At 37.8% G+C, this 18,011-nt stretch overlaps 1 protein-coding gene across 1 annotated transcript; it reads right to left on the bottom strand.

The window, feature by feature from the left end:
- Positions 1–10,410: 10,410 nt before the first annotated feature.
- Positions 10,411–17,303, bottom strand: irf4a (interferon regulatory factor 4a). The gene is made up of 9 exons (XM_053329952.1): positions 17,260–17,303; positions 16,345–16,544; positions 15,883–16,069; positions 15,063–15,148; positions 14,744–14,918; positions 13,512–13,592; positions 12,695–13,096; positions 11,791–11,903; positions 10,411–10,813 (listed from the first exon to the last, which is right to left on the bottom strand). Exons 1-9 carry the CDS (start codon positions 17,267–17,269, stop codon positions 10,664–10,666), a joined length of 1,404 nt encoding a protein of 467 aa, XP_053185927.1. The 5' UTR covers positions 17,270–17,303; the 3' UTR covers positions 10,411–10,663.
- Positions 17,304–18,011: the final 708 nt, after the last annotated feature.

Below are 18,011 nucleotides of genomic sequence, written 5' to 3'. Positions count from 1 at the left end.
GAATTAGGAGAAATCTAATAGAAAATCTGGTGAAGAGCATTTGCATAATGCCTTAGTGTGTGTGGGAAGCAAGTATTTGGAAAATTACAAAAATATGCAAATTAGATTACAAGGTCAAGTTTGAATGCAGTCTATGTAAATGAGCTCTAAGAAGCAAAGGAAGGTGTGGTTATGTGGCGCTAGAAGTGAGCAGATAAGCTTTGTTTGTGCCAGTACACGGCATGCACACAGTGGGAGGATCAAAGGTCTGATAATGTCCAAACTGAAATGCCATAGCATGCACACACACACACAGCACTCTCACCAATGGGTGGGTACGGTCAACACTGAAGGCAGCTCATACAAATCAACTGTTTGAATGAAAACATTATACATGTCTTCTTTTAATTCTTTTAGTTTGTACTGACTGGATAAATATTCTTTACCGTGAAAATAATGTCATTTACTTTGTAAAGCTATCAAACATCTGTTATTCAAAATTCAACTCTTCATAGAAATAAAACAATCACAGTACCTCTTTCCTTGATGGTATTATGTCCATGTAGTTCTCTAAATGCCAGCACAGTACATCACAGAAAAAAGTCCTGCACCTTTTCAGAGAAATATTAAAACAGTATTACAGAGCAGTATCCCAAATGCCATTTAAAAATGGTCACAGGAGTGTGTTCAAACATGCCCCCTGCTGGGCACAAGAGACCTTAGTGTGTGTCAACTGGACAGAGCAGGTTTACTGTCTTTAAAATGCATCACAACAACACTTTTGCAATGTTTTTCTAAACTTTAATGTAACTATTAGTCAGTAAAGTGCTACAAGTGTTTGCCATATGTTGATTCTTCCACATGATTCATATGATAACCACTAATGCCCCACTTGCAAATGAAGTAAATAATGTGGTTAATACAAATATTGTAAATGTTTTGGTTTAGCATGATCTATAATCATATACAGACTGGAACAGAGTTTTGTCAAATCTGATATGCAAGTGTCAGTGTGAAAAAAAAAATCTAATCCAGACACTGTGGCATATATTGTGTAATTCTAACAACAGTTTTATCCAAAAATATAAATAGTTTTGTCTCAAAAGTTACAAGATTTCTGTGCACAACAATCAGGTTGACTAGAATCAGTCAATCAATTTAGTTTATTGGTTGTGGAGGAAAAGGAAATAATATATTTTATGGATTTTGTCTCACAAAGAAATGTAAGAGGTTGTTGCTATGACCTCAAACTGTTACTTATTTGGGCTGTCAAGCCAGCTCAGGCTGCAAAGCAATGCAATATGATTTAAATTCAGTGAATAATTAATCATAGTTTAATTTTCCCTGTTTTAAAACTTGTGTATATTTCCATTAATTGGAAGGCAACTTTTGTGCCAGAAATAAAGAAAACAACAACAAAAAAATTGACGGCATTTTAATACAAAATCAAGCCTGGAGAAACAAAGGAACCAGTGTTGAAATCTGCCAATATAATACAACAAACCTTAGAGATTACATTAAATTATTTAGCTTTTACAAAAAACAGGCCTAAGGATGATAAATAATAAAACTTGTTATACAATGTGTACAATTGGTTTAACATTTTGAGGGAAAATCTGAACAACTGCACATAATAAAAACAATACTTATAATAATACATTTTTCATTTGGTTGGATGTATTCAATATTGCCTACTATCATCACAAAACAAGATTACTCTTACTATTGTCAATATCCCAAATATTCTGCTTTTGAGTACTGTGCTGCATATAGCAATGCACCCTGGTATAAACCACAGTAACAACTTAGACTGCATTGACTTAAACAACACTAAAACTGTAGCCTAGTACACAATGGACAGAACAGCTACCAGTTGTTATCTTTATTTTTATAGCAAATGAATATTCTCTCACCAAATACACCTCTATGTTGTTCCAATTGATGTTCAGCAGGTCATTTAATCCAGCACCAGGGTGTTTCCCTGCTATACCAGTCAGAAGCTTGTTGTTCTAAAGGAGGTTGTTAAAACCATCACATTGCTGTTAGAAATACATTCCCCAGAGGGCTTGCTGAGGTCTCAATGTTGAAGTAGGACAGAAAGCTCCAAGGCTTATTTCATGCAAGGTCAATATTAGTGTAAAGTGTGTCCTTTTCATTTTTTTTACACTTCAAATAATGTAATTGGAGCAGTGCACTTAAAACGAATGCTGAATTCTGAACACAGCATATGGGAGTGAGAGGTCTGATAGACTGTACAACTCCAAGCTTTGACTCTCCCATGACTCATGCACACTTCAACTTGTGCTTTTCTCAGGCAAAGATATACTTAAGTTTCTGATTCATCATCTCTATGTCCAACTAATTAATATGAACATCCTCTTCCATTTTGACAACACTAGCAGAAGGCAATGTTTATCTATCCATGGGTGGGTTGGTCCACCACCTTGGTCCACCCTAGAAATATCTCAATTATTGCATGGATTGTCATAAGGATATTGTTGGATATGGGTATGTTCCCATGGTGAGCCCTTAAAGGGGACATATTATGTCTTTTGTAATTTTCTGTTATTTATCTACAGTCTAGATAACCCAAGATCATGGCAGTTCATTAAATAGTCATAATATTTAATTTATAGATTAGTGTGCATAGACAAATTTTTTTAAATCCATTTCAATTGAATGTATGTTTTTTTTCTGTCTGTTGGAACTTGGGAGCATAGAGCCTGTATTCTTTTTTGTCATTAATTACAACCGCTCCATTTAACATTTAATCATGAGATTTTATCCTTGTTTTCATTTCTTTATTTCTTTGTCAGTGAGTTAACACAAAAACACTATAGTGTCCTTGATAACTCATCTATATCATGTCATGATGATGTTTGTCAGTTTTGATAGAAGAAAGCTAGAGATGGGCATGGTGTTGTGGATGGACTTGGTGCATTTTACTTCTGTTTTTGTTCCTTTTTGTTGTCGGTGGGTTGTAATGTAATGCAAAGTGGATTGTCTTCGTCTCCATAGTAACGGTTGATGAGGCTCATGGGTATTGTAGCATTGTAACTGTCAAAAACTCAAAAACAACTTGGATTTTCCCCCAGGAACAGCTTCCAAGAACTGGTCAATCAGAACAGAGGGGGCGCTTAGGGAGTGTGGCTTTGAAGAAACAGGAGCCATAATGGCCAGTTTCAGACAGAGGCTGAACTTAGGGTCAGTTTGAGTTAAATAAAAAACTTTTTGAACAGTAAATAATGCAAAGATATGTCAGTAGAAAGAACCCCAGATAGTTAAAATTGTAATTTGTTTAATACTTTGTTTTTTTATCTTCCTCTGGCATTCGCATTTAACTGAAAGCACTGTACAGCCGCAAAATATTTGCTCTGATTCATCTAACATAATATCAGACAAAGCTGTCAAAGCCATGACTTTATCTGTCAGTGAAATACATCCCATTTGAGCTGAAGGGAATTACTCCGTGTCCAGTGAATATTTCTGATTCTGTTACTCTCACGAGTCAGGTAAAATCCTACTTGAATGATGGCCCATGGGTTTTCAAACTTTCTCAAAATGAGTAGCCACTGTCTCTGTGTGTTTACACTGTGGTACCACAGCTCAGAGTCAAGGCAAGAGAGGATCTCCTGAGCCCTGTGTTTATACTGGCTGTTTCCTGTGTGGCTGTTTGGGCTCTGTGAGGGAAGAGACGCTGCAGTCAGAGACCAATCAAACATAAACATTGAACAATAGATGATAGACGGAGAAGGATTTGCTCCGAAGACACAATTTTGAGATATCTGCTGGTGCCATCCTAGGAAAAAACAATATGAAGACTATTCCCTCAGACTTTATCTAAATGAGCTTTGCCCACGCTGGGTAAATTATAGTCATTAAGAAATGTGGTGGTGTCCCTTACAGACATATCTGAGGTGAAAGTGACTTCCATGACACAGCTCCTTGACTCTCTGGGGTAATTACACTAAGTTGTGTGTTTATGCTAACTAATAGGCCCCATGATGTTTGCCGAATGACCACAGCTGAAGCAGTGACCAACAGGCAAATGAGCTCAACGTAGTGAATGCTGGTCGAGTCTATCCTGACTTTGATCCAGTAACTATCAGGCTACACAATCAAAGCACCATCTCTCCTTAGAGACGGCTTGTCTTTCTTATCACAACAAGAACCCTGCCTCTGCCTCACAAAACTGGACCCCAGCTCCTGGCAGCTCCTGGGTGGTCCCAGGGCTTAGCTGTGCAATAATGGTGCCTAGTTGTTCTAAGAAGACATGGAATACAGTGAGAATGCCTCATTTCAGCCAGATAGGAATGGTCTGATAACCTAGATGGGACTGATAAGGCAAGCTGGTGTAAGGCTTGGTTTCTCAAAATGAAGTAAATTAAATGTTTGCAAATGTTTGCAGACATGTGAACCAAAAATCTTATGTATTAGCAGGATTATAGTTATTTCAAAGGTATAAGTAGCCAAATCAAATCCAACAATCTTCATTTCATGCCCATATCTGAATTTTGTGGAAGCATGCATGAGTTCCATCCTTGAAAGGAAATGAGAGGAGGAGCAAGGTGGTGCTGGAGGGGGATGTGCAGTTTAAAGGGTACTAAATGCCATGCTCCCCATTGTTCCTCCTATGCCACTGTCCCATGTCCCTGACCTGGACTCGTTTCAGAAGTGGAGGATAGAGAAGGGGGTGTGGTCTCCTCTTGTCTACCCCATTTCCTGCCTTCCACACCAGCTCTAATTGAAAATTTGGGTGGCCCTGTTTATTTACATGGTTGAAATGCGGCGAGGTTGTATTTATATTTTCATGGCGCGTTCTCAGCAGTGCTGCATTACATAGCCTTCCCTTGAGATCGCTGTGGGAGAGGGAGAGGAGTGTAGGGTAGCCCAGTGGTTGGGTGTGTGTGTGTGTGTATGAGGGAAGAGTGATGGAGGTTGTTTGAGGTCTAATTTCCTTAATTGTGAATCTGCAGTTAATGATCTTGAAGTAAACCCTTTCAATTGTCTATGTTAATAATAATGGTACTACTACTACTACTACTACTACTACTACTACCACTAATAATAATAATAACAATAATAATAATAATAATAATAACAACAATAACAACAATAATAATAATGTCATTAACCATATTATCATTATTATTATTATTTTTATTTGTTGTTGTTATTATTATTGTTATTAATCACAATAATGCATTTCATTAAGGGAGCACTTTTCAAGAGTCTCAAAGAAGCTTTAAATGACAACTTAAATTCAGTAAGTTTCATTCATAACGCACTTGTCAAAATATTCACAAAACAAAGGACAAAAGAAAAGATGAAAAACAAAAACATAAAACCCAGATTCATCCAACATGAGGTGAATATTTTAGATGCAATGAAAGGAAAAAAAACAAAAACCTCAAAGCCAAACTGAGCGGTTTCCCATACAAATCAGAAATATTTGATTACACATGCAATGTTTATGCATGTCTTACTTGTGAAGGAAAAGCATACATGAAAGGAAGAATCTGGCTGTCATCCTCCAAATTATGCTCAATGCAAAATGTCCATTAGTATATAGGTAAGCTTAGGCACTTACTTAGCAATTTCTATTCTGGGACTATTTGGTAAAAGCAGTGGAACATTCATTCTATACAAGGCTATAGTTTCAGAAATGACAAACTAGTTTAAGACTCTCTAATCTGAGGTTTCATAGGTCCCATAAGTATACATGGATAAAAATTATCCTTAGATGAGCCATGTCAGAGCGGTGGCGGCCTGTGTTTATCTTTTTGACAGAGGCTGCTGAGTGGCGGAAGGCAGGACTTTCTAGTCAAGCCATGGCTACAGAGAGCCTGGACCTGACTCTGGATAAAGTAAACACATGAGCACACACACACACACGCAAACACGCATATATACTCGTAGGGCTCCCCATCCTCCTCCCTGCCCGTCAGCTGGAGACCACACACCCAGACCACACAGAGTCTGAGAACAGCTCGAGTCACTCTCACGCAACAGGGCCTACGAGCTGTCACTCTGACCACCTCCGTCTCTCTGTCAGCACTGGTTCTGGTTGTCACTTGACATACAAAACAAAGTATCTCTGTTTAGAAAGAGATGCAAAATGAAATGAATGGAATCCCAAACTCCTGGTTTTGATGGGAAAGAGTTTTCAAGAAATCAAGAAACCTTGATTAGCCATTTAATGTCAATGAATCCGATCAGATATATTACATAACTCTGTGTGTGTGCACTCCTCCTTGTATGTGTATGTTTGTCTTAGAGGCAGGGGTGTTAGTAGTCCACAGGCCATTAGGAGCGATCAAAGGGTTTGTGAATGCAACATCCAAATGTGTGAACATTATGGTTCCTATCTTTCCTCTCTCCAGCTGTGTAAGGATACCAATGATACATCACTCCCTGGTGGTCATTTATTTTACTGCACCAATATCACTTTTTCTTTTTGTTAACTGCAGTCTCTGCTCTCTTTCTGTTTTAAAAACCCAACTCTGTTCTGTGTCTCTGGAGGAAATCTAGATTATGGTGACAATGCAGCATTTCCTACTTGATCAAATAGCATTTTAGCGTAACATCCTTTATCTCCAAAACTTCTGCAAGTTACCAGCCAAACTAAACAGTCAGCCCAGCCCTTGCACCAGTGCCAGGTAGACCACCATATTGTTCTGCTTATCAACTCTTATCTGTTTACACTTGTGTCCAAAGACATCTGATTGTTTTCCATTACTTTGCTGCTCCTTATCCGACGACTGTTATTGCTTTCCTGCCATCGTAATGTATTAGGTCAAGTACATTGTTATCTGAAGACACTCAGATAAACATAGACGTCTGAAAACAATTCAAGATGATTAATTGTGCCGATAAAGATTTTATTTACTGGTAATGGGGAGCAATTCTCATGCCTCCTGTAGGTCATATCCAGAGAATTAATATCATTATAGTAATAAATTATAATGATGATATAATAGAGAATAATTATACACATACATACACTCTCAAACATACACAGGATAGTTTTAATGTCCTTTGTTATCATCGTTCAACAATTTATCTGTGTTTGCCCACATCAGCTACTGCATCCTGAGCATTTGCAATGGGCCTGTGAGTCATGACTGGTGTCAGCTTTAAGTGAAAATACATAAAAAGGAAAATTAGGTCAACACCTGCCTAACCATGGGTCAACAAGCAGGATCAACAAGAGTCTGTGAAGGTTAAGCAGGACTGTCATCAAATCCCAGTCAGGGGTCTCAGTGATTCCTGACCCTAAACATACTGGGGTCACTGATCCGGAGCCGGGTGTGGAATTACCACAGGTATGTTCTCTGTGAAAATGTTCAAAAGGGGAATCAAGCCAAGCATTTGTCAGAATTTGCAAGTTGGGTTGTGATTGCTGAATACATTTTATGTACTTTTGTGTTAGATTTAGTGTATGACAAAAACAAGGGTCAACTACATTTGCTTTTTCCAGGGCTTTCAGCCACATAATGTGGCCCTCCACAGCAGAATTAGTTGCTTAATCGTCATGGAGATGGTTTGGTTGTTTACAGTAAGTGTGGAAATTTGGTCAAGTGAAAACAGATGATAGTATACAAGGGTAGATCGTAACTCCTGTGTCTCTTCAAGGATGATCTCTAGCTTCAGTTATGGCATGGCATTCTTGATCTTTCTACGCTCCTCCGTTAGTAGATGACTTTGACCACTTCCCAGTCGTGCTGTGACTGATAACAGACAGTTTAACAACTTTCATTCCAGCAGAGGGAGCACTTGTTTTTGTTTCATCAGTCTAATCTTCCTTTTTGACACCATATAGCAATTACAATATGCTTAATATGAAGTATCCAGTGCCTGCTATTTGTCAACTACTCTTATGCCACTGTGACCACCCATGACACTGAACTGTATGTATACCACTAGCACCCACCGTAACTGCTCCCAAAGATCATTATCACTTTGTTTGATCACTTGAAGCTTGGTGTGGAGAGGTATAACTGTGCCCCCTGCTTCCTATATCACAGTATGAGCTTTTTGTTTAGCTGCAGCTACACCAATCAGTAGTTTATTGAGTCTTGGTATATTATGACACATGGAAATAATTAATTAAAAATCATTAATGCTGATTATGATAGGTAATATCTTCTGAATATGTTGTATGTATGTTTACTGAATGTGTATCAGTAAAAAATTAATACCAGAATCTCAGTGCAAGTATAAACAAGTTTTACAGCAAGTGGAATTAATGATGTGACTGTAATTATAGTTAAAACTTGATTTTTTTTTTTTGCAGCAAATATACACAGCAATTTCACATGTTTTTTCTGGTTCTTATTTGAGTTGCAAAAAAGTGAAGTATGGAAGACTGATACTATATCATATTTGTCTCTTTCTTTTGGAGAAAGTGTTTCAGTTGATATGCTGGTGATAGTTTCATTTCTCTGTAAAACCTTGGGTGGTGTTGATGTTTGGGGCATTAGTTGACTGAACAATCCGCTCCAAAGCTTCGACTGAAGGGCAATGTCACTTGGAGTAACGGCTCATATGGGCGGAAAAAACTGAAGTCAGACTACAAATGATGTGGCTTCCTGCAGAGGGGGAAACACCATGAAAATGTGTGAATGTGTTTTTTCTTTTTCTTCTCTTTTTTCAGACTTTCCCTTACTAAATATGACTATCTTTTTCTCCCTCTAGTTGTTTGCAAAGAGCTACAAAAAATGGAAGAGACTTTAATAGCAGATTGAATTTATTGATATTTCAAAGTCATTTTATTTAAGACAAGACAAGAATGCTTTTTCAGTATGCACTCTTTTGGGGTTTCCTCTGTAGATTTCACTGATAGTTTTACTGTAACTGTAATGTGTGATGTGTGTCTGAGTTTGAGTCACTGTCATTGTAGGTGGGGGAGTCACATGTTTTATCCTGAGTCCACAAATGTCAATTCCCGATAACAGTCATATCGCAACTTTGAGATACACAAATGTACTCACCTACACACATGAACACACATAGCCTTATACTACACACACATACATATATACAGAGGTTTTATACAACAGCACACTGTACATTGAGAAGGTAACATTTTCACTATTAGTATTTGATTTTTAATCCAAATGTCTGATTTTAAAATAACGTGAAATAAAATGTAATCAGATAATCGGGGGGACTGGCTAGATATATAAGAGGGGAAAAAGATTTATGGTTCATAAAAAAAAGAAGAAAAAAGAAACATTCCTGCCTGTGATTTTGGTCAGACTTTGTGAAAGTGATGTGGTTTAAGTGTGAAGGAAGTAAATGTAGAGATCGAAACTTTGGACCACAGAAACATAACAAAATCTTTATCGCTCCTTCTGCAGCATCAGCCTTTAGAACTTAAACAGCTTACGTATTTCCACTCTACTCACTTTTGCATTTTGTGTCAATGTGTGAAAATTCAAAATAGGATACTGATATTTTGTCAGGCTCTCAGAATAGTTTTTGGTGGATGTTACACAGGCCTCAGGCATGGGAACCATTGAGCTCCTCCCTGGCTGAACCTGAAAACTGACCACAAAGGTTAGTTTTTCTTCCCATTTGTGAGGCCACTAGTTTCAGATCAAGAGGAACAGGTACAGTATGGTTTCCCTGCAAGTTACGGGATGAGTGTCATCTTTCCAGTCTTCTTCCAGCAGAAGCTGCCTATAAAGGCCAGTCCTTGTGGTGACACGCACCTTGACTGCAAGGTGCTCAGTAATACTGTGCTACAGGCAAGTCTGTGCTTTGGATTTTCTGTATGTGTGAATTAAAACCGAGGTTTAACTTCACGTGCTGATAACCATTAGATCCATATGTAAACAAACCTTTCATGGCTTTGAATTATTAGCAACACTTTAAACTTGTTAATAACTGTAATTTAAGACGAATTATGCTAAAAATAGCAAATTTCCATGTATATAAGGTGGACATGTGGGTGGAAAATCAACCACAAGTTAGTTCATAAATCTTGATGACCACCTACACACTGTAGTTTTGACAGTTGATGTAATTTAAAGGAATCCACCAGACCAGTAAAAAATAGATTTCTCTCAAATTCCAGGTGTAGCTTTCTTTTCTATTTGTCTTTTTTTCAGTGAAGTCTACAATAGAGTAAGCACTGATATGCTGTTCGCTAAACTTATATTTTCACTTGCATATCAGATATTACTATAGAGTTAAGTAAGAGAAAGAGTGTGTAATTGTCATCAGTGCCACTTCAGTCTGTTAGTGGAACAATCAAATTGTCAACTGTTACCTGGGGAAGCGCAATATGTATTCATTCATACTCTGTTATAGCCCTTTGACGGATCAGTGTTTGTCGAAGGGGCCATTCTTCCTGTGCACCTGTGCTAGTACTTCCTGTCTCACTCGCCCTCCGCTCCCCTCATCCCCCCACCCTCAAACCGCATCCTTCACACTGTCACAATAATACTTGTAGAGAAGAAAAAAAGACAACACTCCACAGTTACAGACACAAAGACTACGACGCATAGGTGTGCAAGTGAAAACGACAGGGTCTTCCCCATCTCTAACCCTGAATACCGTAGCAGATTCTATCATTTACAGTACACAGCACTGCAGTCACATCAGTAAAAGGGTGTGTTAAACGGCCAGAGGTTTACATTCACATTCACACCTTCATGCAAGTGTATGTGCATTCTGGTCACTCCTGAATATGCTGTAGAGGTCTCTGAGAAGGATAGTCGATTGTTGGAGAGGGGTTCTGTTCCTGGATGTGATCATAGGCCCGCAGGTAGTGGCCATTGTTCTGCTGGTAATAGTACACCAATTTTCTGGCAAACATTGGCTCCACCTAAAATGAAGTTATCTACATGTATGAAATATGCATGTGACTGCTGATTTACATTATCCCATTATGCCCTACAAAGGGGGAGACCAGTACCTACAGAAGCAGGGAAGGTGTAAAAAAAGGTTTTTAAGATTTAAGGCTGGCTGGTAAACTGTGTATCATATCACAGCCTTCCTTTTTTATGTATTTTTAGGCTGATTATGTTACCCCCCAAAAAAGTGATTATAGAAACAGCCAATCTAAAAAATGCAGACACTGGATTATATTCACAGAGTACAAGGAATGCAGTAACTACCAACAAAATGTGTTCATTTATCTTTATAAAAAAAACTTTATTTTGATTATCTACAGTTCATTGTGATAGGGATTAAATGTATCATTCTCTATCTGCCCAACCACAAATTTAAATGGACATATTTAAATTTGTGGCAGTAGATCTGCTAAGCTTGCTAGCCTTAGCAGCAGGTTAGTCAGGTGTTTCTCCATCATAACTGGATTCGCTATTGACTCATTTACAAATGTGAAACAACTGGATAACAGTTGTTTCACTGTGTAAATTCATGAAAATGATCTTTTTCAGATTACAACCACTAAAAAGTGGTTAAATGTCACTTACTAGCCATGGCTATTTCAAAAATTAGCTTTCACTTGATACAGTCTTTCTCGCTTTAGCTGTAGTGACGTGTTCTAGCTTGGCTGAAAGTTATTTTCACAGAAAATCAACATCCACTTTGATTTTTGAAATTTGTTTTTATAGGGTAAAACAGATGTCAAAAAGACAAATTCCGTTCTGAAATTTTGACCAAATATGCAGTTACTGCATTTGGTCTCTAAATTTTGAAATTATATTATGCATATTCAGGTGATAGAACACTGTGACCATATTTTTATCACCTGAGAATGTATAGTAATCATCTATATGATTTAGAAAAACTGTTTGAAATTACTACCTTAGGTATAGTTGTGTAGTGTATGAATACCTGTGCTGTGATCATCTTCCTTGGACGCTGCGGGTCAGGGTATTCGTCTCCAAAACATAGGACCACCTGGTGTCTCGGAATATGTCGTCCACTATGGGCAAAATCTTGAAGTTCTGAGTGAAGGAAAGCAAGAAAATAAAGGAGCTGAATATATGAGACACATTACTCACAACAAATCAATGATGTGCTACTTACACCACAATCCAGATTGTCACATATAAATATACAGGTAGCAAAAATGAAAAACTCTAATCACGTGATTTTTCTGGAAACAATTGGTGAGGATGGTGGAAATTTCAGAATGATATGGCAGAGAAAACACAATTTTGTCATACTGTGTGGTTGACCACAGGAGGTGGGTGGGGACTGCACTGACTCTGGCCCCCCACTGAGAATGTGACTGGCCTCTTAGTACTACTTCTTCACTGAGAGGGACTTGCCCAGCTAGTGCGATGCACCTGCAGCCTCTCCTTCATCTTTATCAACATCATCAGCACTACCATTATCAACATGACCACAAGCATTGTCATACTGTAAACAGCTGAAGCAGCACAATTACTAATGTAACAATGTTATTTTTATCAATTATAGAGTTGAATGAGCAGTAAAAACCAGTTCTGTAACACATGTAGATTGAGACTTATTCACTTTAAATTGACTAAAAACTCAGCATGACAAATATAGTGCTAGTGTAACGTACATTAACTATGTGATATTGCTACTTATTAAGTTCTGAATACTTCTTCCAGCACTCTCTGCAACACTATCTCAATGAAAATGTAAAATTATAAGCTTCACAAGATCATTTTTAATTCAAGGATGTTGTACAAGATTGTGTCATATTGCACATGTGTTACTGTCATCATGTCCAATCCTATAAGAGTTCAAACATATTAGTGCTTACCAATAAGGAATTGCTGGGTGTCAAACAGCTTACAGGGCTGTTCCTTCTCCAGTTTATTGGGTTTATCCATATATGGAGCCAGAGGTCCTTCCCAGTATATCCGTCCCTGGCAAAGGCGCTTAGCGTACAACCCATCGGGCGCCATCCACAGGAGCACTCCCCTTTCCAGTATGTTAGGAAGCATGTCAGCACCCTGTCTCTGAGACTCAGGATACGGGAATGGAAAGAGAATGATTTCTGCCCCACTGTGAAACTTGTCCTCTAAGCTTGGGGAAGAAGAGGATGAGGATGATGGTGAGGTGGAGGAGGATGAAGAGGTGATCCGACAACCTTCTGGGCTGGTGGTGGTAACCTCCTTTACCAAAGACTCTCTGTAGAATAGGGACACGTGCAGGCTGAAATCTGAAAAAAGAGGAAAATCATTTGACACATATATTTTTGTAGGAAACTTTATTAACATGTCAGTTTGACGCTTAAGCCTGATCAAATCAAGGTCATGAAATGTCAAGCTAAAAAACAATTAAATCTTTGTAATCTTGGCATTTAAAATATTGCTCACTTCTCTCTTATCATTACAAGTATCATTTTAACCCTGTTTTTTATCATCATGTGATAGCTTTAAAATGTCACCGTTAACTATCATGTCTCGCTGCTCTGAGTATCAGAATAGGGAAGTAAGTATGTGTAGTACCGTGTTTGTAGTTTCTTATCTGTAAATGCAAATATATATTCAAAATAGTAAAGATTTAAAAACAAGCATAGGAGCAAATGTTAGTATACATCTGTCTGTATCTGTGTGGCCAAGATGATTCTTTACCTGTTATGGCATTGTTGTGGTCCATTGTATACACAGGGGGTTGGGTCTCTGACAAGTAGGTGTGAAAAGAGAGCTGAAAACCTATGTAGAATAATTTCAGATATAATTATCATAATTAGTGTTGAATGTAAAAGTACTAAAATGTGAAAGGGCATTACACCACTTATTTTTTTATTATTAAAGTCTAATCTGGAAAAAGCAAGCCTTGAAAATGTCATAATATGAAGTTGTTAGAGCCTTGCAGTGTATCAGAAAGGCATGAAGCGAAATGCTTCACACATCTTCCTGCCGTATACAACAACAATCTCACTCAAGTGACTATGCTTTATTCCGTCTCATCTATTTCATTTGTAATTAATACATGGTCCAACTTACTTTATGAGGGGTACTATGCATAGGGAGGTACTATGCATAAAGACTTTACATCACACCATGAATGCAATTAACTGCTTCCTTAACAAATGCTTTCTATAATAATTAAAACCTTGATACTGCTGTAAACTAACACTTTGAACACTTTGACTCTTCTTAATTGGTGCTTCCCAATTACCCCACCTGACATTGCCAACATTTTTCCAAAACCACAGGCTTGAATTTGTAATCACACAAGCTGATATTATAATGTTAATAACTTATATGTAATTTGAGAATGAACTTCCTTTTTCCCTGTTTGTTTTTATTTGATATCTTATGCCTTATAATCTGGAAAGTGACTACTTTATGCATAAAAAAGTTAACTGACAAAATAGATGTAAATTTTTGAACTTGTATTTTTGGGTTTTTTTTTCCACCTTCAAGATCAAACTTTGATTCCACTGTGAAAAACATGTGAAGGATTGTGATAACAAATGACATTTTAAACTACCTGACTATCTAAAAGTCAGAAATGACTGACACTACTTTTTGATGGCCTGATAAAACACACAATTACAAAAGAGATATAATAGATACACTAGAGATATAATAATCTGACAATAATATATTGTCTGATAAACTCTTTTTAGATTTTGCACCACATTTCATCTCACACTTGACTTTGCATGTGATAAAATAACTGACAGGATGTCACAGCTACTGTAGTGTGGTTGGAAAATAAGCCATTATTTGGATAATATTTGTGAGACAGGAAAACTGATACGTACTGATTGCACCATAATGTACATCTGCTGAGCACTGCAGTCATTCTTAGTTGTATCAGTGTGCTATACATGTTAATTGTATGAATAACTTACCATTTTCTGTGTGTGATGCAGGCCAGGCCCGGCTGATGGGTGAAGGGTAGTGGCACTGGCCATACTGCAGGTCTGCATGCGGTCCGTGGTGATGTGGAGGAGGAAAGGGTTGTTGTTCTGGTTGTTTGTAATCCCTCCAGTCCCTCCTCTCCTGAGAAACCATATAGCTGGGTACCTGAGAATGGAGGGAAGTGATGGTCACTTACATCAAGTATCATTAACCCAAGAGATTTGGAATAAATTGTTTTATCAATAATATTGAGAGATTTTTGGATGCATTAGAGCAAAGATGCAGCAGTCACAAAATGAATCAGCTGACCTGGGTGTGCAGAGATGAATATGGAGCAATATAGCCAAATGCATTTACATGTGATGGTGTCTCCTCCATAGTGCTCATCTTCATTCCTGTAAATATACCAGCACTTAATTTTTCACATCATTTGTCCATATTAATAGTCGTACCTTCCTGTGCAAAAAATGTATATAAAAGCTCTCACATCCAACACATCTTTGACAATAATTAAATGAACAATAAAATAAAATTATATGACACACAATGTTCTGTGACCTAAACTAACCTAAGCCAGTTTTGCAGGTTGAAACTGTGAACATGTTTTGCACACTTGTGAGGTCATGCTATTTTCATTCGAGTGATTTGCAAAGTGCAACGGACGACTGATGAAAGCACCACTCTAAATCCTGTTCATTTTGAGAGTGAAGTGTTAGTCCAGATAGCAAGAACTGCTCTGGTGTGACAAAAACTGTATGATGGCAGACTTAGTTATGCAAGGCTGGAGGTCGACTGGTTGTGTTGTGTGCACTCTGCACTTGTTAACCAAAGCCCTCTAAAAAAAGCACTACGGCCTTTTTGGTACATGCTTTGGCTTCCTTTGTGCTTCCTGCCTCATCGGAATCAACTGCAGTGGTGTATGTGTAAAATTGTCAATAGTATATGAACAATGTAAGTTCATTCGTGAAGTGCAACAGTAGACTGTGTGCACTCTGTACATGACTTTAGTCCAACTATAAACCATTTTACTCATAACACATTACCTTAAATCTATCAATGTATCACATGCATGGGAGGCTGAATGTAATTTTTACAAAGCCCTACTGCACATAAGGTAGATGTAATGTACCTCTTTTGGCTCCCTCTGGAATGATTCTGTAGACTTTGTAGGGCTCTGAGATGTCCAGCTGGCTTCTTTCAACCAACTCATCAAAGTCATTGCTTTTATTGAGAGCACAACGTAGTCTTGTTTTCCATGTGGGGGGATCTGGCTTGTCGACGCCTTCCTTATATTTCCCCTTGAACATTGCCCATGCCTGAAACGATCACAGATAGGTTTACCTCTTTTTTAAATTCCAATGTCCCAAAATGTCAAAGTTTGGGCTTTGAAGGATGTTTTAATGCGTGAACTTTTGAAATAACTTTTCATAAGTTAAAAATAAAACACTTCTGAAACAAAAAATGTAACAGGTAAGCAAAACTAAACGTGTTAAAATCCATAGTTTTTGTAATTAATGTACAGTACAGTTCAGAATGCAGTTGTCAGATGCTTAAGGTGCACAGTGTCAGCACAGAAGTGGGATGGTCTTACTTTGAAGAGTGCAGCATCCTCCTCTCTGTTATAGTCTTGCTTTCCTGCATGTTTCCACGGAATCCTAAAGATGCTTTTTTCGTCATTTTCCCAAACCAGGCCAGGATATCTCCTGCTGTCAATCTGATCTATAAGCCACTGTCTGAGTTTGCCATTGCCACAACTGACTGTCAGGCCACTGTCCTCCTCCAAGTTCATATCTGTGAGTAAAATACCATAACATATATGATAGAATACAGCACAGATAATTCATGTTTTATGTAAGATTTACACATTTAATTTGAGTTAAGAAAAGTTGAAGTTGAGAAAATAAATGTTAGTACGTTTATATTATATTAAGTTACATTAACAACACTTGTTATTCTTATTTACTTAATATAACATTGCTTTCTTGTGATATTGTCTCTTTTAGTAATGAAAGAGGTGACATTGTAAGTGTGCTTTTCATGGTGTTAATTCGGCTGCGCTCTGCAATATTAGCAATCACTTTTAATACACTTCTTCCCGAATTAAATCTACATGATTGTGACACATTTAGTGCCGATTTAATTTCTATGAGAAATATGACTAATAAGCATAACAATTAATGTAGCTACAATTAAACTATAAGAAGAACGGTTTCTATCCATACAGATCAAAAGTGAGCATTAATTCAAATTTAATGAGATTTTAAATCCTACTCAGGCTACTAGTTTAGTTAGAAGTCATGACCTGACTGATAAACTAATTAATTTGACTTCATCTCTGACTTTGTTGTCATCAAATGATCGTGAGTTTTTACTGTGTGACTGCTCAACGTGGTACTGAGGCTACGATCATCTCCTGCTTTAATTGCTGGGGTTAATTGATGCATTCAAAGTTTTCATCAATTATCATGTTGAAAATGGTTTAATTTAAAATAAGCTGTCCTCTTACCTTTGATCATGTGAGTCTCCCTCGTTACAAATCTGTTTTGAAGCTCTCGGTGTCCTATTCTTAAATGTTATCACGTCTTGATTTGTGACAGGGAGGAGCCTCTCCGGCTGAGAAGTTCAAGAGGAGATACGCAGCGATCAGGCGCTCATTTCTGTGAAACTCGGCGCCCACTCACTGCTGTGGTGGGGAATCCCTCTAGTGACACCCTGAGCAGACACCGGCACGGAATGGAACAACTATACCTGTGCACATCACCGATTAAAAAAAAATACACCCCCACGTACCCCCATTTTTCTACACATCTATAGGTCCATCATAATTTCCAATGAGTTGTCAACTTCTGACTAAAAATGTTTATAATGCCCTTACTCTGTTCTTAAGAAAACATTAAAATTGGATGGTTAACGTGCCATAAGGACCCCGGTGTCAGAGGATGACACAGGTTGAATTTAAAAATACTTTATATTTAAGGCGAATATGTTAGTATTACTGCCCTCCAGTGGCAATACATGCGCACGCAAGCCCTGCTATCTATAGTTTTAAGAGGGCCTCTGCACATTACAAGTATTATATGCATTTATTATTTATTATTATCCTCATTACTTTATTGTCTCTAAACACAATTACACAGAAGTAGTGACAAAAGAACCTGATCTTGGTGTTTTTGATGCCACCATGCATGACCTCTCTCACACATTAGACAAACAGGAAGAGAATCAGGAAACAGAGATGTAAACACAGCACAGAACGTG

The sequence above is a fragment of the Scomber japonicus genome, chromosome 12 (genome assembly GCF_027409825.1).
Source record: "Scomber japonicus isolate fScoJap1 chromosome 12, fScoJap1.pri, whole genome shotgun sequence".
Classification (NCBI taxonomy): Eukaryota; Metazoa; Chordata; class Actinopteri; order Scombriformes; family Scombridae; genus Scomber; species Scomber japonicus.
This window is presented reverse-complemented; position numbering and strand designations above follow the sequence as displayed.

Excerpts from the sequence above, each read along its gene's own strand:
- irf4a (XM_053329952.1), bottom strand. Across the intron at positions 14,919-15,062 it reads ATTCATCTCTGCACACCCAG|GTACCCAGCTATATGGTTTC; the intron begins GTCAGCTGATTC and ends CTCCATTCTCAG. Across the intron at positions 13,097-13,511 it reads CCACAACAATGCCATAACAG|ATTTCAGCCTGCACGTGTCC; the intron begins GTAAAGAATCAT and ends CTCTTTTTTCAG.